The sequence below is a fragment of the Panthera tigris genome, chromosome B4 (assembly GCF_018350195.1).
Source record: "Panthera tigris isolate Pti1 chromosome B4, P.tigris_Pti1_mat1.1, whole genome shotgun sequence".
NCBI classification, from domain to species: domain Eukaryota; kingdom Metazoa; phylum Chordata; class Mammalia; order Carnivora; family Felidae; genus Panthera; species Panthera tigris.
Window position 1 is genome coordinate 137,221,559 of NC_056666.1, and position 19,287 is coordinate 137,240,845.

The window sequence follows — 19,287 nt, forward strand, 5'->3', positions numbered from 1 at the left end:
GTCGGATGCTCAACCAACTGAGCCACCCAGGCGCCCCTACGTATTCTTAATTTTTTTTAATGTTTATATATTTTTGAGAAAGAGACAGAGGGCATGAGCGGGGGAGGGGCAAAGAGCAAGGGGGACAGAGGATCTGAAGCAAGCTCTGAGCTGTCAGCACAGAGCCCAGCGCGGGGCTCGAACTCACGAACCGCGAGATCATGACCTGAGCCGAAGTCGGACGCTTAACCGACGGAGCCACCCAGGGGCCCCGTGTATTTTTTAATTTTTTAATTGGATGCCATCCATTGTGAACTTAGTTCACGATGGATATTTTTGTATCCCCGTAAATATTTCTGAGTTTTGTTCTGGGATGCAGTTACCTTACTTGGAAAAGGTTTGACCTTTCAGGTCTTGTGTTAGATGGAACCATAACGGTGTGGAGTCTGCAGGTAAGTGTGCCGCGATACTGAGCCCAAACCCTTTTGAGTACTTTACCTGATGGCCTACGAATTCTGACACTTGCGTCGTGAATGGTGGTCACGGAACTCTATGCAGCCTTATCAGAGTCCTGGATGCCGTCTCCTCTGTCATTTCAGGTCGCTGCTGGAGCGTCTTTTCCTTTTGGTTCTCTTAGCAGGGGGAACAAAGAGATACGTGCACATGCTAACCCGTGTGTACACGCACGTCTATAAATATTTCTGTACGTAGCCATCTGGATCTCTGTTAAGCAGGAGCTCACACTGATGCTGGCAGCTCTAAGCCACCGCCACGGGGGTCGGTCTCACCCCTCCCAGCTGATCTGCAAGGGTCTCAGCCACCGCCATGGGGGTCGGTCTCACGCCTCCCAGCTGATCTGCAAGGGTCTCAGCCACCACCACGGGAGTCGGTCTCATGCCTCCCAGCTGATCGGCAAGGGTCTAAGCCACCGCCACGGGGGTCGGTCTCACCCCTCCCAGCTGATCGGCAGGGGTCTAAGCCACCGCCACGGGGGTCGGTCTCACCCCTCCCAGCTGATCTGCAAGGGCACGCTCCAGCAGTGAGAGGCCTGGCGCCCACACCACCATCCCTCCAGTTCATTGTCCACCTCTGTCTACACGATGGCGGCACCAGGGTGGCGGGCCGTACCCCTGTGGGGGCCACTTTATCCGCCGATGCGCCTTGCTTGCACACAGCTCCTTTGCCTTCCGTCCCATAGACGCCACTGGTTTCCAGGGTTCCTAGGGTCATGTCTTCTCCACGCCTCCTTCAGGGAGGCCGTTTCGTACACATGTAACACAGTGAGATGACTTTGTCCCGTTCTGTGTGTCACCCCACAGTCCCCCAGCCTCCTAAATATTTTTTATTTATTTGCACACGTTAAGGCTCGCCCTGTACTGCAACGTTCCGTGGGCTTTGACAAACGCACAGCGTCACGTCGTCACTACATTTTCGCATCGACTGTTTTACCGTTTCCAAAAGACCTGCCTCACCTGCTCAAGCCCCCCCCCCAACCCCCGACCCCAGCCACTCGTCTTCGTACCAACAGCCACGAATGAGTGTTCCCGTTGTTCCCCATCTTCGCCAGCACTGAGTGTTGTCAACTCTTCTGTTTCGTCTTGTTTTCGTTTGAGCCAGTCTCACAGGTGCAGGGCGACGTCCGCTTGTTCTAATTCACAGTTTCCCAGCGGCCAGGGACACGGAGCATCTTTGCACGGGCTTCATTGCTACCTCTGTACCTTCTTCAGGGAGGTGTCTGTGCAGATCTTCTCCCCGTTTTTCAATTGAGTCGTTGGTTTTTCTTACTGTTGAGTTTTAACACTCCTCTGTGTGCTTCGGATCCAAATCTTTTATTAGATGTGTGCTTTGCAAATGTTTTCTCCACATCTGTGGTTCGTCTTTTCGTTTTCCTGGCAGTGTCTTTTGGAGAGCAGAAAGAAGTTTTTAACTATAAGAAAGTCCAACTTTTTTTTTTTTTTTTTTTAAGTCTTTCATGGATTTTGCTTTTGGTCTTGCCCACATGGACTTTCATCCTTTATTCTGGTGTGATTTACGGCGTTTACAGTAAAGCGCTGGAGGGAAGCAAAGTAACAACTCGCGTGTGGGCCGCGCCCGGTGTGGGTGGGGAGGCCGCTGGGCGTGTTGGGGTCCAGAACCGGGGACGGCCCAGCGGCGGGTTCGGGGACGCTGCAGCGGTAACAGCAGGGGCACGGGCGGGGGTGGGCCAGCCCAGGACGGGGGCTCCTCACTGAACACCTCACGAGCAGTCGTGCCCTTGGAAACCTGGTTTAGACATCGATGATGCGTCTGCAGTGTTCATGAGTCTTCCCTCCTCTGTTCTCAGACACCCTCTCACCGGCTTCGAGTCCCTCGTCGGTCACTTGTCCCGTGGCTCCAGGCAGTGCTGATGAACCTTCCAGTGTAGCCCTGAACATTGAATGTAGAATCTGTGGGGACAAAGCCTCAGGCTACCATTACGGAGTTCACGCGTGTGAAGGCTGCAAGGTACGGTGGCCCCTGGCGGAGGGGACGGACCCTGCTCCAGGGGCCGCGTGTGGTTCCTTTTACTTACTTACTTATTTAATTTATTTTGAGAGAGCGAGAGAGCAGGGGAGGGGCAGAGAGAAACAGAGACAGAGAATCCCAAGCAGGCTCCACGCTGTCAGTGCAGAGCCGGACGTGGGGCTCGAACTCACGAACCGCGAGAGCATGACGTGAGCCAAAATCAGGAGTCGGATGCTTAACCAACTGGGCCACCCAGGCGCCCCTGGTTCCTTTTATGTTTTACGCAGATTTTCATCACTACTAAAAAGATCTGCCAGAAGACAGAGATAAGAAACAGACCCACGTAAGAGATTAGCTTCTCCGTTCAGAGGGTCTGGGGCAGATTGCTGGACCGTACTCGTTAGGAAGTTGAAGAGACACGTTTGAAAGAAAATAAACAGTAAGAGGGATCCCTTTATTTGAGTCCGGGGCCAGGGGGCCCACTCGCTCTTTCAGTCCTCAGCAGGCCGGGGGGGCAGGGGTCCTCACGGCCATCGGAGGTGGCCGGACGCCACATCGTGCCTTTACGACGATGTATGTGTTCTCAGCTCTGGGGTTTCGTGTACGCGACAATCTCAGCGTCCGGTTACAGGCAGAAATCTCCTTCCCCTGCGCGCACGGAGATAGCTTACTGACTCCTGAAGATGCCGCGGCCTTTACCGGTGCAGGTGCGACCTGCCTCCTTGAGACGCTGTCGCAGCACCCGAACCTGGGGCGGCCTTGGAGGCCTGCGTCGCAGGGAGAAAAAGGGCTGCGTGAGCGGGGCCGGCTCTGCCTCCCGACGACGGTTAGAATTCTGTCTTCAGCCCCCCGCGTGACCCTGTGCCTCCTCCGGCCATCCCGCTGCACGGACCCAGACGACCAACTGAGTGAAGGCACCAGCCTCCCCTCCTGTTCCCCAAGAAATTGCTGCCCCCCCTCCTGCGGGCCCCCGGACCAGCCCCATCAGGAAGACGTAGGAAGGAGTGGGAAGCAGAGAGAACAAGAACCGAAGCAAATACACAGACTCCTTCACAAGCCTCCTGACCACGTGCCTGTGACAAAGCTGGTTGCAGGGTGGCCTCTTCTGCGGGGCCGCACCTACGTTCCTTTCGTTTCATTTTTTTTTTATGGGCTAAATAGTGACGTTTTCTCTTACTGGGGAGAGCTTAAGATGCTTCTGTAAGGCAAGACAACTGTTTACAAACAGTTGCCTCCCTTTTATTGTGGTCGATGGGAATTGCTGTCTTGCAAGGAGTTAATACTCTCTTCTAAAATGCCTAGGAAGTGCTTAGTCCCCAGTAAGGGTGTGGGTGGGACAGGGAGGGGTGACGCTTGTCCGACCCGGGGCAGGGCCGAGTAGCCCTGGGAGACCTCGCTTGCGTCTCCCCAAACCAGGGGAGGACGTTCGGAAGCTGCTTTGCACTTTGCCACGTTTTGTCGTGTGGCATCTTAGGCGTAATGACATTTGCGATTCTCAGTTTGTCCCAATTATGTCAGACTTTTTAGAACCGTTCCACGAATTCTAGTTCGCTTGCAAAGGACAATAAATGAGCAACAAGGAGCACGAGTAAGGCAGTGACACCGACTTGGCCGCGGCCCGCGGTCGCTGATCGACTGTGTCTCAACCCCTCAGGGCTTCTTCCGGAGGACGATCCGACTAAAGCTGGCGTACGACAAATGTGACCGTAGCTGCAAGATCCAGAAAAAGAATCGAAATAAGTGCCAGTACTGTCGTTTCCACAAGTGCCTTTCGGCTGGGATGTCCCATAACGGTAGGTAAGGTTGTCCAGCGTGCCCTCCCGGCCCGCTCCCCAGCTTTCCTCCCCCGTTGGGTCGCAGCGCACCGCGCTTTCCACGAATGCGCCGCAAAGACAGTTAGGACCCAGGTCGTGTTGCAACCAGAGTAGCCTAAGGAAGTAAGAGTCCCACGTGGCTGAGCTTGCGCAGCGTGCCTGCGATCCCCGTTAGAAACTCCACACGGTAAGACCGGGGTCTGAGATTGCCGCTGGGATGCCAGAATGGTCACAGCATCCGAATGAAGCGTGGGCCATTGTAGACACCTTCCCACGCTGAATTCCATTATTCGGAATCATGCCGCCAGTTTAGAACGTGCCAGTGAGGACGTGAAGGTATAACCAGTTCCCAGCAGTGGCACGTCTCCCTTCTGGAAAAAGAAAGAGGGTGCCGGACGAACTCGTTCTAGCGGTCACGTCCGTCTCCTTGAACTAAGGGGCAGTTTTGGACCTGACGACAGTAAACAACCCCCAGCCGGTCCTGTTGCTGAAATGAGTAAATGGTGTGTCCTTTTCTTTTCTTTTAATTTTTTTTTTTAACATTTATTTATTTTTGAGACAGCATGAACAGGGGAGGGTCAGAGAGAGAGGGAGACACAGAATCTGAAACGGGCTCCAGGCTCTGAGCTGTCAGCACAGAGCCCGACGTGGGGCTCGAACCCACGGACCGCGAGATCATGACCTGAGCTGAAGTCAGAGGCTCAACCGACTGAGCCACCCAGGCGCCCCGGTGTGGCCTTTTCTTTTCACCTTTTTTTTTTTTTTTTTTTTTTTTTTTTTAAAGTCCAGGATTTATGAAGGTTGAGCTTTATCTTCCTTGCTCCAGAGCAGAACCTTGGCCGATATGGAGGGTGGGTTTTCACTCGTGGATGAATCCTCGGCGCGAACTCTCTGCCCGGCGGTCGGTAGCTGTCACGGGCCGCCTTGCTCACTTCTGCTCGCTTCCTATTCCCATTTCTCCCCCTCCCCCCCCCCGCCCCCAGCAATTCGTTTCGGACGGATGCCAAGGTCTGAAAAAGCAAAACTGAAAGCGGAAATTCTCACATGTGAACACGACCCAGAAGATGCTGAAACGGCGGATCTGAAATCCCTCGCCAAGAGAATTTACGAGGCCTACCTCAAGAACTTCAACATGAACAAGGTCAAGGCCCGGGTCATCCTGGCGGGGAAAGCCAACAACAACCCGGTAGGTGTCCCCGCGGCTGTTTGCCATCCAGCCTGAAGTGTCCCCCTGGCGACCCGTCAGCTAGAGTCCCAAGGAGGGGCTGAGGAAACAGGTGTTACATGTTGGGAGAGTGGTGTTTACCCCCAAGGCAAACGAGAGGCCACGGATAGAGGCATCCAGAGACTAAGAGGCAGCTTAACAGCAACTCCTGGGTTCGCTGCGCCTCAGAGCTCCTGGCAACCAAGTTATTACAATGACTGCGTGATTAATACACACACACACACACACACACACACACACACACACACACACACAAATCTGGTTAATAGCTTAGGGGCATTTCTTAAGTGCATTAAAAAAAAAAAATCTCTATTTTATGCCAGAAAATGAAAGCATTTTCTTTTCATTCAACCTGTGTTCTTTTTATTCTTTTTATTTATTCATTTATTTTGAGAGACAGAGAGAATCCCAAGCAGGATGCGTACTGTCCGTGCAGAGCCTGATGCGGGGCTCGAGCTCACAGATCATGAGATCATGAACTGAACTGATATCGAGAGTCAGATGCTTAACTTCCTAAGCCACCCAGGTGTCCCCCAACATGCGTTCTTACTTATCCTTCCCCTAAAACTCCTCCCTCTTTTCCCATCACCCCTCCCCTCCCCCCCTCCAAGGCCTCCTCCTGTTTCTTCATTGAAAAGGCAAGGATATCTCTGGGCTTAGAAAGGGCTATTCGTTTACGGAAATTTTATTGTCTTCTCTGGACCTTTTCCGCAGCACTGAGCGGGTGTCTGGGGATCCTCCTTCACTCTGCCTCCTGTAACCCCCCACCCCGTGGTCAGCTCAGCCTCCGTCTCCATTACAGAACTAATCCCAGGGCCTCTTCAAAGAGGGGCTGGCCCACGGTTGGCTGATGAAGATATTTTGCCTTTTTCCTACACGCATGGTGAAACAGGTTTAATTTGTGCTAATGAGTAGCTAGCTGAAAGCAATCCTGATTGGGAATTACAAGCTGGAATTTTTAGTCACAGGAAAATGAAGTATTTCACAAGCCACTTACTTTCATGAACAAACCAACCTTCTCTTTGACGGAGTCTTTAATTCTTCAGTGAAATTCTCCCATTAAATAGGCTGAGACATTTCAGAACAGCTCAGGCAAACTCTATTAAATTGGCAAGGCCACACCTATGCTGGGAGGCCCCAGAGGCTTTTATAAATGAGACCCTTTCTGGATCACAAGGGTGAGAATAAAATAAGTTTTTAATTTTGAATTTCCCTCTTGGAAATGATTAGAATAACCCTGTATTAGAGTCACCAGCAATTCTGATCTCTTTGAGATCTTCTCTTGCTCGCTTGGGTTTTTAGAATTTAAAGGGAACTTAAAAGTCATCTTTACTCTTAACCAAACACTGTTCTTTAATATTAATTTCATTCCCACGGAGTGTCTTTCCGAGATCCTTCCCACCGAGATCCACACGCCCTTGGAAGGAGCCCCCTCGGCCCGAGCTGATGCCATCTGGGCATTTCCTCTCTGGGAGGAATCTATTTTCATCTTAAGGAAATAAATAACAGACTTGAAGTCTGGGCTGGGGCTTCACCGTACAGGAGAAAGGGAATTCAGCAAACTGCTCGCGGCGGGGGCGCGTGCCTGCCCCTGCCCCCCACCTCCAAACCAGAGTGCAAGGTCACCGGTCTGCAAGGCAGCGTGGAGGTGTCTGCTGCTCATGGCCGGTGATCCTGTGATCGCGGTGTCTGCACAGGGCCGGACTGCTTCACCCAAGGCCCTCTGCCTTGGCCCTTCCCCGTCCCCCTCCTCCCCACCAGCCCAATGGGGCACTTCCTGGGACTTAGAGCCCCCAGTGCAGGACACAGCCTCTACAAAGACCCATAGCTGACCTGGAACCAGTTAGGAGGCTGGGTGGGCCAGGAGGGGGATGCTGTGGGAGGGGAAGGGGGAGGGGTGCAGAGAGGGTCTTGAGAGGAAGAAGGGGGCTGCAGGAAGTATGGAGATTCCATGGCTTTGGGGAAAGATCCGCAGGGGGGTGACGGCAGGGACAGTGAATGTTTCCGTCCGCACAAGGGCTGGTTTGAGCCCCTGAGATCTCCGAACCTTGAGGCCAGAAAACGAGCAGCGTCCTCAGTTACCTAGTCCTCGCTTGTCACGTCCCTTGCTGCCCCCTGATATGCGGGTGCCAGGAACAAGCTGAGGTGCAGAGGCAACATCGGTGCCATCCGAACTTGGCTTCCAAAAGAAGTGCTCTTCAACAGTGTCCTAAAAAGTCCGTGTGTTGATGTGTGAGGTGTTAAGAATGTCACAAGGAGACGTTCCAGGAGGCCACTTGCAATGAGATGGCGAGGAGCGCCGAAGTCTGGGCCTTCCGCGCTCTGTCCCCTCCCAAGGGTGCCCTCCGCATGCGGGCCGCTCCCAAGTGCTCAGGCCCCAGCTCTGCACATGTGCACACACCTGTCCTCGCTCCAGCTCACTTCTGGCTTCAGAGGCCTTACAGCCCTGAAGAGACAGAGGGTGAGTGGGGGAGGGGCAGAGAGAGAGGGAGACACAGGATCCAAAGCAGGCTCCGGGCTCCAAGTTGTCAGCACAGAGCCTGACACGGGGCTCGAACCCACCAGCTGTGGTCAGGTCAGATTGTGACCTGAGCCGAAGTCCGATGCTTAACGCTTAACCGACTGAGTCACCCAGGCCTGGCTACAAGTTTCTTAATTCAGATGTTCCCTCTCAAAGATTCCCGTGTGGCCCACAATTGTCAGGGATTATATTTAGAGTCTTTGAATGTCACCAGTTATGGAAAATCTTTGTCCTCTGGGAACATAATTTTTAGACAAAATCATGAGTCAGTAGCAGCCAGCCTGAATGCAAACTGGGATTGTAGTAACAGAGTCAGGTGTCTTATCTGAGAAGACTAAATGAAGCAAGGGGACGAATTTTTGACCTGTGGCTGGGAATGGATTCTAACACTTGTTGTTTAATTTTTTTGAATGTTTATTTAATTTTGAGAGAGACAGAGCATGAGCGGGGGAGGGGCAGACAGAGAGAGAGAGACACAGGATCCGAAGCAGGCTCCAGGCTCCAAGCTGTCAGCACAGAGCCGGACGCGGAGCTCAAACTCACAGACCGTGAAATCGCGACCTGAGCCAAAGTCGGACGCTTAACCGACTGAGCCACCCAGGCGCCCCAGTTGTTTTGTTTTTTTTTTAATGTTTATGTAGTTTTGAGAGAGAGCATGAGCCCGGGAGGGGCAGAGAGAAGCGGACAGAGGATCCAAAGCAGGCTCTGCGCTGACAGGAGCGAGCTCGATGTGGAGCTTGAACTCACCAACCGTGAGATCGAGACCTGAGCCGAAGTCAAACGCCCAACCGACTGAGCCACCCAGGCGCCCCTTTTCGCAATGTTCCTGATTCTTCGGGACAAGGGGCCTCCTGGTGTCATCCTGAAATGGCATCACCTCTTTAGGGGATGTTGCTTTAAGATTGAAAAACATACTTTTTATACTGTTTACTAGAAATGTGTAGTAAAACCTAACTGAAGCTTACTAAATGGTTTCATCCAAAGCAATTACACCAATAATTCACAAGTAAGTTTTTCCTAAAAGCTGGTGCTGCCTGACTTTCCATAGAAAGTGCTGTTTAAATGTATTTAAAGACGAGTTCTTGGGGCACCTGGGTGGCTCAGTCGGTGGAGCCCCCAACTTGAGCTCGATGATCTCGCGGCTTGTGGGTTCGAGCCCCGCGTTGGGCTCCGTGCTGACAGCTCAGAGCCTGGAGCCTGCTTCGGATTCTGTGTCTCCCTCTCTCTCTCTGCCCTCCCCTGTTTTCACTCTCTCTCTCTCTCTCTCTCTCTCAGAAATAAACATTAAAAAAAAAATTTTTTTTAAGTAAGTAAAGATCAGTTGTTGTCAGTAACATCATCGACACACACGATACCAATCAGGTTTGCACATGAGTGATAGATGTCAGTTAGGAGAACCTTCTGGTCTCAGTGGGGAGTGATTTGGGGGGAAATTGGGCAGGTTTCTGCCTCACGCTATTTAAACTCATCACAGCATGCTTTATTTATTTGAAATGACCACCCGTGATGGCAGATACATTCATATTCTAACTTAAGTATAAAAGCCGCATTCCACAGTTATATATAAGCAGCGTGGCTTTTTTTAGATGGTCCTATCAACTGTGTTTATCAAGTGTGTTAGCATACATAATTTCTCTTTAATAAACATTGGTTTCTTAATATGAGCACCTGTTTTGAATTCAAATGGTTCCTAATTCTGTTAGTGAGGCCCTGCCTCCTTAAAATCCAAGTGATGATTTTATAAAAATGAAATGAAATATTTGTGCCAGTTATATCCCCATTTATGAGAGTATGTTTCACATAAAACCAGTCCCGGACGGGTTTCGGGGGCGTGTATCCCATTTCAGAAGGCCCTGTGCCTGGAAGGGCCCCACGCTGGGATGTAATGTTCTGTTGCTGTCTTGAAATTCTTCATCATTTTTTAACAAGGGGCCCCACGTTTTCATTTTGCCCTGAGGCCCGCCAATTCTGTAGCCGGTCCTGCGAGATGCACCATCAAAAAAGAAACCCATGTTCTCTGGTCACGTACTTTGGGAGCTACTGCCTGTCCCTGCTCTCGAAGCGTCACTGCACACACCTGTTGCGATAGAGACTCTGGAAGGTCCTAACTTCCTTCAACTCAGCGTTTCCCAAATTTCTCTGGCCACACAACTTTGTTTTAAGACCTTTATTTCTGCCATAGGTACTTTTTTTTTGTATGTTTATTTTTGAGAGAGAGTGCAAGTGGGGGAGGGCCAGAGAGAGAGGGAGACACAGAATCCGAAGCAGGCTCTGGGCTCCGAGCTGTCAGCACAGAGCCTGACACGGGGCTTGAACTCACGAGCTGTGAGATCATGACCTGAGCCGAAATTAAGTCAGACTATTAACCCACTGAGCCACCCAGGCTCCCCGCTGTTGTACTTCTAAAAAGCCAGTGATGTAACCAAGGTGCCCTACTAGTATATTTTCTGGAACTGAGGGGAAAGCCGTGTACCCTTTTATTTATTTTAAATGTTGATTTCTTTCTGGGCGAGACAGAGTACAAGCAGGGGAGGGGCAGAGCAAGAGGGAGGCACAGGATCGGAAGCAGGCTCCAGGCTCCGAGCTGTCAGCACAGAGCCCGACGCGGGACTCGAACCCACGAACCGCGAGATCGTGACCTGAGCCGAAGCCGGACACTTAACTGACTGAGCCACCCAGGCACCCCCCATGAACTCTTTTAAAAGCATGTCTCCAGTCCATCCTAGAATGTTAATTCCTTAAATCTGAGCAATCTCCCATGAAGCAGAACTGCCCCCAAACTTCCTCAAAACAATGATAATCTGGCTTTTATGATCTTTGGAGAGCAACAGTTTTAGTCTTCCTTAATCAAACTGGAGATATTCGGAAATTTTGGCTCTGAATTTTGTATTTCGAATGTTTTCGCTCATTCACAGGGAATTTTTAGAGTATGCTCTTCAGACGTAGAATCAAATTATATTTTCGTCCAACGCTGTATTGCAAACTCTGATTTTGTTTAAACATTTCAGAAATGGGGCACCTGGGGGTGGCTCAGTCGGTTGAGCGTCTGACTTTGGCTTGAGTCATGGATCTTGCAACTCGTGAGTTCAAGCCCCATATCGGGCTCGCTGCTGTCAGCACGGAGCCCGCTTCAGATCCTCTGTCCCTCTCTCTCTCCGCCACTCCCCTGCTTGTGCTCGCTCAAAAATAAATAAAACATTTTTAAAAGTTTTTTCAGAAACGCTCCCGTGTATCGTTCCAATACTCTGCCTTGCTTCTGGGACAAATAGCACCCCACAGGCGCCCTGAAGGCGGTTTGGCACTGTGGTTTCCCCAGATGCTCTTGGGGGCCCAGAAATAGGGAACACATCATGCCAAGGGTCCAGATGCAATCTCAGTGACGTGTTTTGCCCATTGGCAGAGTGAGTCTTAAAATCATGAGCGGCTTATGCGTTCTACATTGAAATATCCCAGGAGGAATTGAAAATAATGCTTCGGCCCGCCTCATTACTGATCTGTAGAACACATTATAAATCACAGAGGTCGCGTAGAAGCTGCCATTTCTTCTGCTCTGCGCACAGATCTGGTGTACGTTTTGGCCAGCAGCACAAAACGTATGTGCATCCGTTCTCTTGTGCCCCACCAGATTATAATCCCTTCTGGGCATGCTGGCTTCAAGTAATATGGCCAACCGTCTCTTCTTCCCCCCTCAGAAAATGGCACAACCAGTGGGCTCCGATGCAAATGGTATGGCAACATACCGTGGGGGTTTGGCACTTGTTCCAGAACGGAGCACTAAAGTGCCGATTTCAGTCTGATGCACAGGGAAATGAGGGTTCTTGGAGACTTTTCCCAGTCTGTCCCCAAAGAGCAAGGACTTAACAACGCTTGTTTGCTTATTGCTATGCAAACTTGGCCAACTTTCTGAGTTCTGTATATCACGTGTCAAGTTTATTCCCTTAGCCGTATTAGATAGCGATGGATGTCTCCAAAGTTCGTAAAATGGTAAAATTAAGAACTATTATGGGATGGGCGAAATGGGTGCAGGTGATTGAGAGGCACATGTGTTTCATTATAAAATAAAGAAGCCAGGGGATGAAAAGTACAGCACAGGGACTCGAGTCAGTAATATTGTAGTAAGGTCTGGCAACGAGGCTCGTCGTGGTGAACACGGCATCACGCGTACACCTGTCGAACCACCATGTTGCGCACCTGAAACCAATGTGACATGGTGTGTCAATTGTACTTCCATGATAAAAATTCAAAAGCTATTGAAGTTTAGGAGCTCAGAGAATATTACAAAGTGTTGGGGCGCCTGGGTGGCTCAGTCGATTGGGCGTCCGACTTCGGCTCAGGTCACGATCTCGCGGCCCGTGAGTTCGAGCCCCGCGTCGGGCTCGGTGCTGACAGCTCGGAGCCTGGAGCTGCTTCAGATTCTGTGTCTCCCTCTCTCTCCGACCCTCTCCCGTTCATGCTCTCTCTCTGTCTCAAAAATAAATAAACATTAAAAAAAATTTTTTTAATAAAATATTAAAAGTGCTTTGCGAACATTCTGTTGTTAGCTTTCCTGCCCAAATCAGACCTTTGTCGTCTTAGCCATGAAATCTCCACCCAGCGTCAGGAAGTGATTATTATCTTACTGACTTACATCATTAGTTCTCTATGTGTGTCTTCATGTCCCCGATTAGTTTTGAGGTTAAGGATGAAGACTGCCCCATGGGTGATTTGGAGACCGTAGCTGTTCATCAATTCATTGATGATGAAGAGGACTGCCTGTCACCAGTTAATTGACCTTTTCCGGTGTTTCTTCGCAGCCCTTTGTCATACATGACATGGAGACACTGTGCATGGCCGAGAAGACTCTGGTGGCCAAGTTGGTGGCCAACGGCATCCAGAACAAGGAAGCAGAAGTCCGCATCTTCCACTGCTGCCAGTGCACGTCCGTGGAGACGGTCACGGAGCTCACGGAGTTCGCCAAGTCCATCCCTGGCTTTGCAAACTTGGACTTGAACGACCAAGTCACTTTGCTGAAATATGGAGTTTATGAGGCCATATTTGCGATGCTGTCTTCTGTGATGAATAAAGATGGGATGCTGGTAGCATATGGAAATGGTTTTATAACTCGTGAATTCCTAAAGAGCCTAAGGAAACCATTTTGTGATATCATGGAACCTAAGTTTGACTTTGCGATGAAGTTCAACGCGTTGGAACTGGACGACAGTGATATTTCCCTTTTTGTGGCTGCTATAATTTGCTGTGGAGGTAAGTCGTTGACTTAACCTGGTGCCATGTCACCTGCAGCCTCCCGATCTGAAGAACAGCCGTAAATGTGGTACGTGCGGGAGTCGGGCACTTGGAGCGTGTGCTGGCAGGTGGGAGGGCATCTGAGCCCCTGCATCACCCCTTACAAGAATTAAGTGAGAATTACATCCTATCGTGTCATATTACAGCATACGTTAACATATGCAAATAAGTAGGGGCGCCTGGGGGGCTCAGTCAGTTGAGCGTCCAACTTCAGCTCAGGTCATGATCTCGCAGTTCGTGGGTTTGAGCCCCGCATCGGGCTCTGTGCTGATGGCTCAGAGCCTGGAGCCTGCTTTAGATTCTGTGTCTCCCTCTCTCTGCCCTTCTCCCATTCACTTGCGCTCTCTCTCTCTCTCTCTCTCTCTGTGTCTCAAAAATAAATAAACATCAAAAAAAATTTTTTTAATTAAAAAAATACACAAATACCTATTTGTACATTATATAAACATGTCCTATTCATAATTATAATGCTATATACATAAGTCTATTTCTAATTATAATCATATCAAATATATATTAGGTATAATGGCAATATAATTTGATCTAACGTGTCTCATATCTAATACATCTTAGAATTATGTTATACTATATGGTGTATATTACTCTTATATGATTCTATTATTATAGGATTATGTCCATATTACAAACAGTATTGTATAGAGTGCCATATAGATGTTACACAGTTTTGCTCACTGTTGGTATATTTATCCTGTTTCATAGTGAAAATCATTAGTAGCTAACTGGCAGATTGCAGTTTGCTTTGCCAAGGACATGGATCCCACGGAAGGGAATCTGGGCTTTCGCCAGCTCTGCAGCTCCCAGAATCTTGGCTCCCTGTCATGTTCCTTTAAATAACCCTGTCCTGGTATAAGAAGGTCCTCCCTGCACTGTAAACTCGGCTGACCTTACCCAGCCTTGGGGGAGACCGAGGGGGCGACCGCCCCCTCACGCTGCCACAAGCCCTTCCATCCCCCCGGGTGCGCTCGCACGCAGGGTTGAGGCTGGCCACGACCACCCAGACTCCGGCAGCCCCGCGAGGCCTGCCCCTGTTGCCATCCATCTGCACACAGTCAGGTGGAGGGAGTCCTCGCGCTCTGGCGAAACGAGTAAAGTTGCAAAACGGTTGTACGTCATCTACCGCCATCCTTGGGGTGCTCGAGATGGAGTGCTCTGGAAGGAAGCAATGCACAACTATTTATATGTAGGGTGACCACAGTGCTCCAAAGGAAATTACAATCCTAGATCAAGCCTAAATATACAGAAAAGTGGTGAGGTATCCATTAAACCTATATGATACATTAAACCTTTGTTTTTTAAAATCTGTCTAAAAAGTTAATAATTATAGGGGCGCCTGGGTGGCTTAGTCAGTTGAGCGTCTGACTTTGGTTCAGGCCATGATCTCACGGCCTGTGAGTTCGGGCCCCATGTCGGGCTCTGAGCTGACAGCTCAGAGCCTGGAGCCTGCTTCGGATCCTGTGTCTCCCTCTCTCTCTGCCCCTAACCCACTCGCATCCTGTCTCTGTGTCTCTCAAAAAAAATAAATAAACATTAAAAAAAAATAAAAAATAAAGTTAACAATCATATTTGTGTTACAACCAAAAAAATAAAAACACCCACATCCTTAGCAACCCTTTAAAAAATCCTAGCTAAGGAGCAGGGCTTTCAAGGGAGCACTGCCTGTGGGGACAGCGGTGGGGGCGGGGTACTTTCTGGAGCAAAGGCAGGGCACGTGGTCTCAGAGCGGCCCAGGAAGTCTGGTGCTGAGGTTGCACTACCCCAGGGAAGGCACCCGCTGTGAGTGTTGACCCTTCCCGCGCAGATCTCAGATCTCGCCTCTCTGGCTTTGGGCAGCATCGTGTCCAGCTGGCGTCTGCCCTCCTACTCACATCTCACTCTACTTCCTATTTGGCTGAATCACGTCGGAAGACTCCTGTCTATACTGTAAAACCCCCTCCGAAACAATCACCACTCCTGAAATAGTGGCGGAAAACCTGAAAGCGAATATCTAGTTTTCACTCAGGAAGAATTTCATTTCATCTTATGCAGCATTGGTTGTTTCCATCATCATCAGAATGTATAGTTCTCCTAATGTTCTGGGGTTCTTCTCCTGACCGGTGGTGATCAGGTAAATGCATAAGGAAAGGGCCACGCTCTGAGGGAGCTGGTCGAGTTAAGGGCGTATAAATATTTAGGGCCAAGTATCTGTCCTGTGTGCCCCTACTAGGCCCAGTAACGTTGTCTTCCTGCTGAGTCATTATCGAAAGGCAGGCAGAAGAAAGAAGGGTCAGGGATGCCTGGGTGGCTCAGTAGGTTAACCATCTGACTCCGGCTCAGGTCATGATCTCATAGTCCATGAGTTCGAGCCCTGCATCAGGCTCTGTGCTAACAGCTGGAGCCTGGGGCCTGTTTTGGATTCTGTGTCTCCCCCTCTCTCTGTGCCCCTCCCCTGCTCACACACTCACTCGCTCTCTCTCTCTCTCTCTCAAAAATAAATAAACATTACAAAAATTAAAAGAAAGAAAGAAAGGTCATACAAGGGGCGCCTGGGCGGCTCAGTCGGTTGAGCCTCCGACTTTGGCTCAGGTCATGATCTCACAGCTCGTGAGTTTCAGCCCCACGTCGGGCTCTGTGCTGACAGCTCGGGAGCCTGGAGCCTGCTTCGGATTCTGTGTCTCCTTCTCTCTCTCTGCCCCTCCCCCGCTTGTGCTCTGTCTCTCAAAAATGAATAAATGTAAAAAAAAAAAAAATTTAGAAAGGTCACAGAAAATAAGGAGGTTTGCTTTCCCACACTGATAGCTACAAGGCGCTAATGCTGTGACGATCCCAACCACCTCTTCTCTCTTTCGAGGATAGATCGGCCGGGCCTTCTCAACGTGGGACACATTGAAAAAATGCAGGAGGGCATCGTGCACGTGCTCAAACTTCACCTGCAGAGCAACCACCCGGACAACATCTTCCTCTTCCCAAAGCTCCTGCAAAAAATGGCAGACCTCCGGCAGCTGGTCACCGAGCACGCGCAGCTCGTGCAGGTCATCAAGAAGACCGAGTCTGATGCCGCCCTGCACCCGCTGCTGCAGGAAATCTACCGGGACATGTACTGACGGCTGCGACGCGAACGGCGAAGCGCGCGGCTCTCCGGGGGTCTTTCCGAGGCGACAGCCCTACCGCGTGAGAAGTGGGAGCCGTGCCCACTTTGCACAAATTCCACCGTTCTCACCTTAGCGAACGGGACGAAAGCTCTAGGTAACCGGAACCCTAGTCCGCGTCTCTCTCTCTCTCTCTCCTTTTCTTTTACACCAGGACTTCTCAGAGCATGCCAAGTACTGAAAAGCTGGTGAGAAGCAGCTAAGATGCGGTTCTTGGCAAGTCGAGGGGAGTGACGCGCAGCGGCCTGATCTTGACTCACCCGGTGTTAATCAATGCAGATTTCTTCACGTCGCGTTAGCAATTTACCGTCCGATTAACTGGTGACCTCGACAGACGTGGTCGGCCTCCTCTTTTCCCCACCTTTTGACTGTTGTGCGCCTGTATCGTTCTGAAAACTAATCGGCACTTTTTAACTTTTATGATCCTGTAAATCTAGAGGAACCCAAAGGTTAGGTATGTAAAAAGCGGTAAAATATTTATTGGGAAGGTGTTAATTCTGTGTCCCGCATTTGAGGAAAGACAGCGTGCTGGTTTTGAATCAGAGGATTCAAAGTTCCCGAGACTTGCCTGATAAGCCATCGGGATGCAGCGGTCGGTTGCTTTTCGCTGTCTTTGTGGTCGTAGCCGGTGCGCAGCAAAGGCCCGTTTCCCGGTTTGTGTGAAAGATCCCGGGAAGCCACGTCCCAAGACCGCCCCTGGGCCTGACGGCCTGCCCGTTTCGAGCTGGCGTCTGCGGGCAGCAGGAGCAAGACAAACAGAAAGTATGTCGGGCTCTCTGTTCCTCTGACCTCTGTTTCCAAACCTGAACCGACCGAGTCAGGTTGTCTGGGGGCCATGAAAGCGTTTTCAGGAGCAAACTGACAAACGGTCTGTCGATGTTCCTCTGAGCCCTGTGTGTCAAGGCAGCTCCTTGGTCTTTTCCTGTGTCACTTTCTCAAATGGGCAGCTTTATTTTTTTAACCCTTGGTGAGAGCAGCTGCTCCCCAGAGTGGAGAAAATGAGGCAGACACGGGCCAGGGCAGGGGGGGTGGGGGGCACCTGGAGAGTGAGGGGGGCAGGCACAGAGTCCTTCCCGTGGTAGCTTTCCCAACACCTAAAATACTTATTTCAGCCTTAAAGGTCATTTCTCAACCTCGGTCTGGTTAGGAAAGCAGTGCTGATCGTGGTTTTTGTCTAGAACATATGGACCCGGAAAGACTCTCTCTTTCTGTCCACCATGGAAGGTGAGCGTGCCATGGGAGGGTGTGCGGCAGTCCCCGCCCTCCAAGCCAGGCCGGGCTCAGCCTGCCAGGGCTGAGGCTTCCGGTGGGGGGGCGGGGACACCGGCCACCTCTCCTCCCAGCAGCACTTAGGACCTGGTTGTGCCCTCAGCGCCCCTCCCCCTCTGTCTTTAGAAAATGTGGCTCTAGCGGGTCGATGCTATTTGCTGTTGGAAGAATGATCAGGATTGAAATTGATCAAGTTCCCAAGATCGGCACCCTGGGAATGCAGCCACAGAGAGGGCAGCTGAGGTTTCAGCTGCAAAAGGCAAACGCTACAACGGGCACATCCTTTTCAGAATTAAACGTGAGTGGTACTTTTCACTTTTCATTTTGTGGAAAGATCCAATTAAAGGATCTGTTGGAAGCGAGTAAAAGTATTTCCACATATGGATGACACCAGTCAACAGGTCATCCGAAATCAGAAGGGAGCTCAGCTTTGAGTCAGAGGCGCGTCCGCATCCTGCCCTAGGACGGGGCTCCCTGGATCTGTGGGGCCGAAGGGCCGTGGCTTGTCCACAGGTTCAGGGACAGAGGCTACATTCCGATGCCAGGTCCTTGCTGCCTCTGTTGACCACTGGCCTCTCTCCTGCGGTGCCCCAGATAGACGCTGTTCACAGACGTGGCCTTGGAAAGTGACCCTCGAGACCCAGGCTTTCAGAAGAGTCGCTCACACCGTCTCTATTTTCATGAAACTTATTTTTGAAAACTCCTTATTTCATGCATCCTGTGGCGACAGGCTGACAAAGCCACAGGTCCTGCGTTCCTAGCGTTGGTGAGCATTTGGCACTCTCGGGGCCCAGCTAGGCTCCCCGCCACGTTCCCGGTGAAGCCACAAAGGAGGCCACGGAGACCTCAGCTCGAAAGCCACTTGAACTCGTTCACGTTTATCACACATTCGTTTTAAATAATAGTCACTAATCGCCACTCGATATTTTGGGTCACCTATTGAAAAGTTTCTCAGACCACTGATAGTCAGATGGACGAACTGTTCACCAGTTCAAAATACTGTTGCATTTCCAGTAGGGACTCTTTAAACCGCACGCAGTGCCTGCTGGGTTTCAGCTGACGTCAGCGTGAAGTTCAGTAGATGGGACGCAACAGGTTCTAGAAGCCTCAAGCCAGAGCCCGGAGCCCTTCCTCTCCTGGTGGACTGGCCCACGGGGCGGCTCCCCTCTTCACCAAGCCACAAATGCCAAACGCCCGGGAGACCACGGGATTACGAACGGCCTTTGCAGGACTGACGAGGATGACTCCTGAGCCCGGGAGCCAGCCGGACCTCTCCACCCGATTCCCCCAGCGTCCCTCGTCTTCTGCCTCCTGGGCAGGTCCGGCCGGGCGTCCCGCACGCCGAATTCTGCCCCTGCCACCCTGAGGGCTGCACGCGCCCGCGGCCGTTTCGGCGAGGCCCGGCATCATCAAAGCCAGGGTGCTGGCCACTGCATCAGCACGCGGGGCAATCGCCGGAGTGCCAGAGAGCTGCTCCGTCCTTCCCGCCTGGCTCGAGTTTCCCTGCAGCCTTCCTCAGACTCTTGGACGAGACGCATCGAGAGCATCTTCCTAAAGAGTACGTAT

General features: G+C 51.0%; 1 protein-coding gene across 3 annotated transcripts in view; it reads left to right on the forward strand.

Annotated features, from left to right (window-relative positions):
• Positions 1 to 16,494, forward strand: part of PPARA (peroxisome proliferator activated receptor alpha) — a 67,219-nt gene extending 50,725 nt beyond the window's left edge. For all 3 annotated transcript variants that reach the window (XM_042993535.1, XM_042993536.1, XM_042993537.1), the window contains 5 exons: positions 2,303 to 2,463; positions 4,118 to 4,256; positions 5,261 to 5,463; positions 12,817 to 13,264; positions 16,160 to 16,494. In XM_042993535.1, the coding sequence (XP_042849469.1) occupies positions 2,303 to 2,463; positions 4,118 to 4,256; positions 5,261 to 5,463; positions 12,817 to 13,264; positions 16,160 to 16,407 (1,199 nt within the window). In that variant the 3' untranslated portion in view covers positions 16,408 to 16,494. The remainder of the gene's footprint in view (positions 1 to 2,302; positions 2,464 to 4,117; positions 4,257 to 5,260; positions 5,464 to 12,816; positions 13,265 to 16,159) is intronic.
• The last annotated feature ends 2,793 nt before the right edge of the window (positions 16,495 to 19,287 follow it).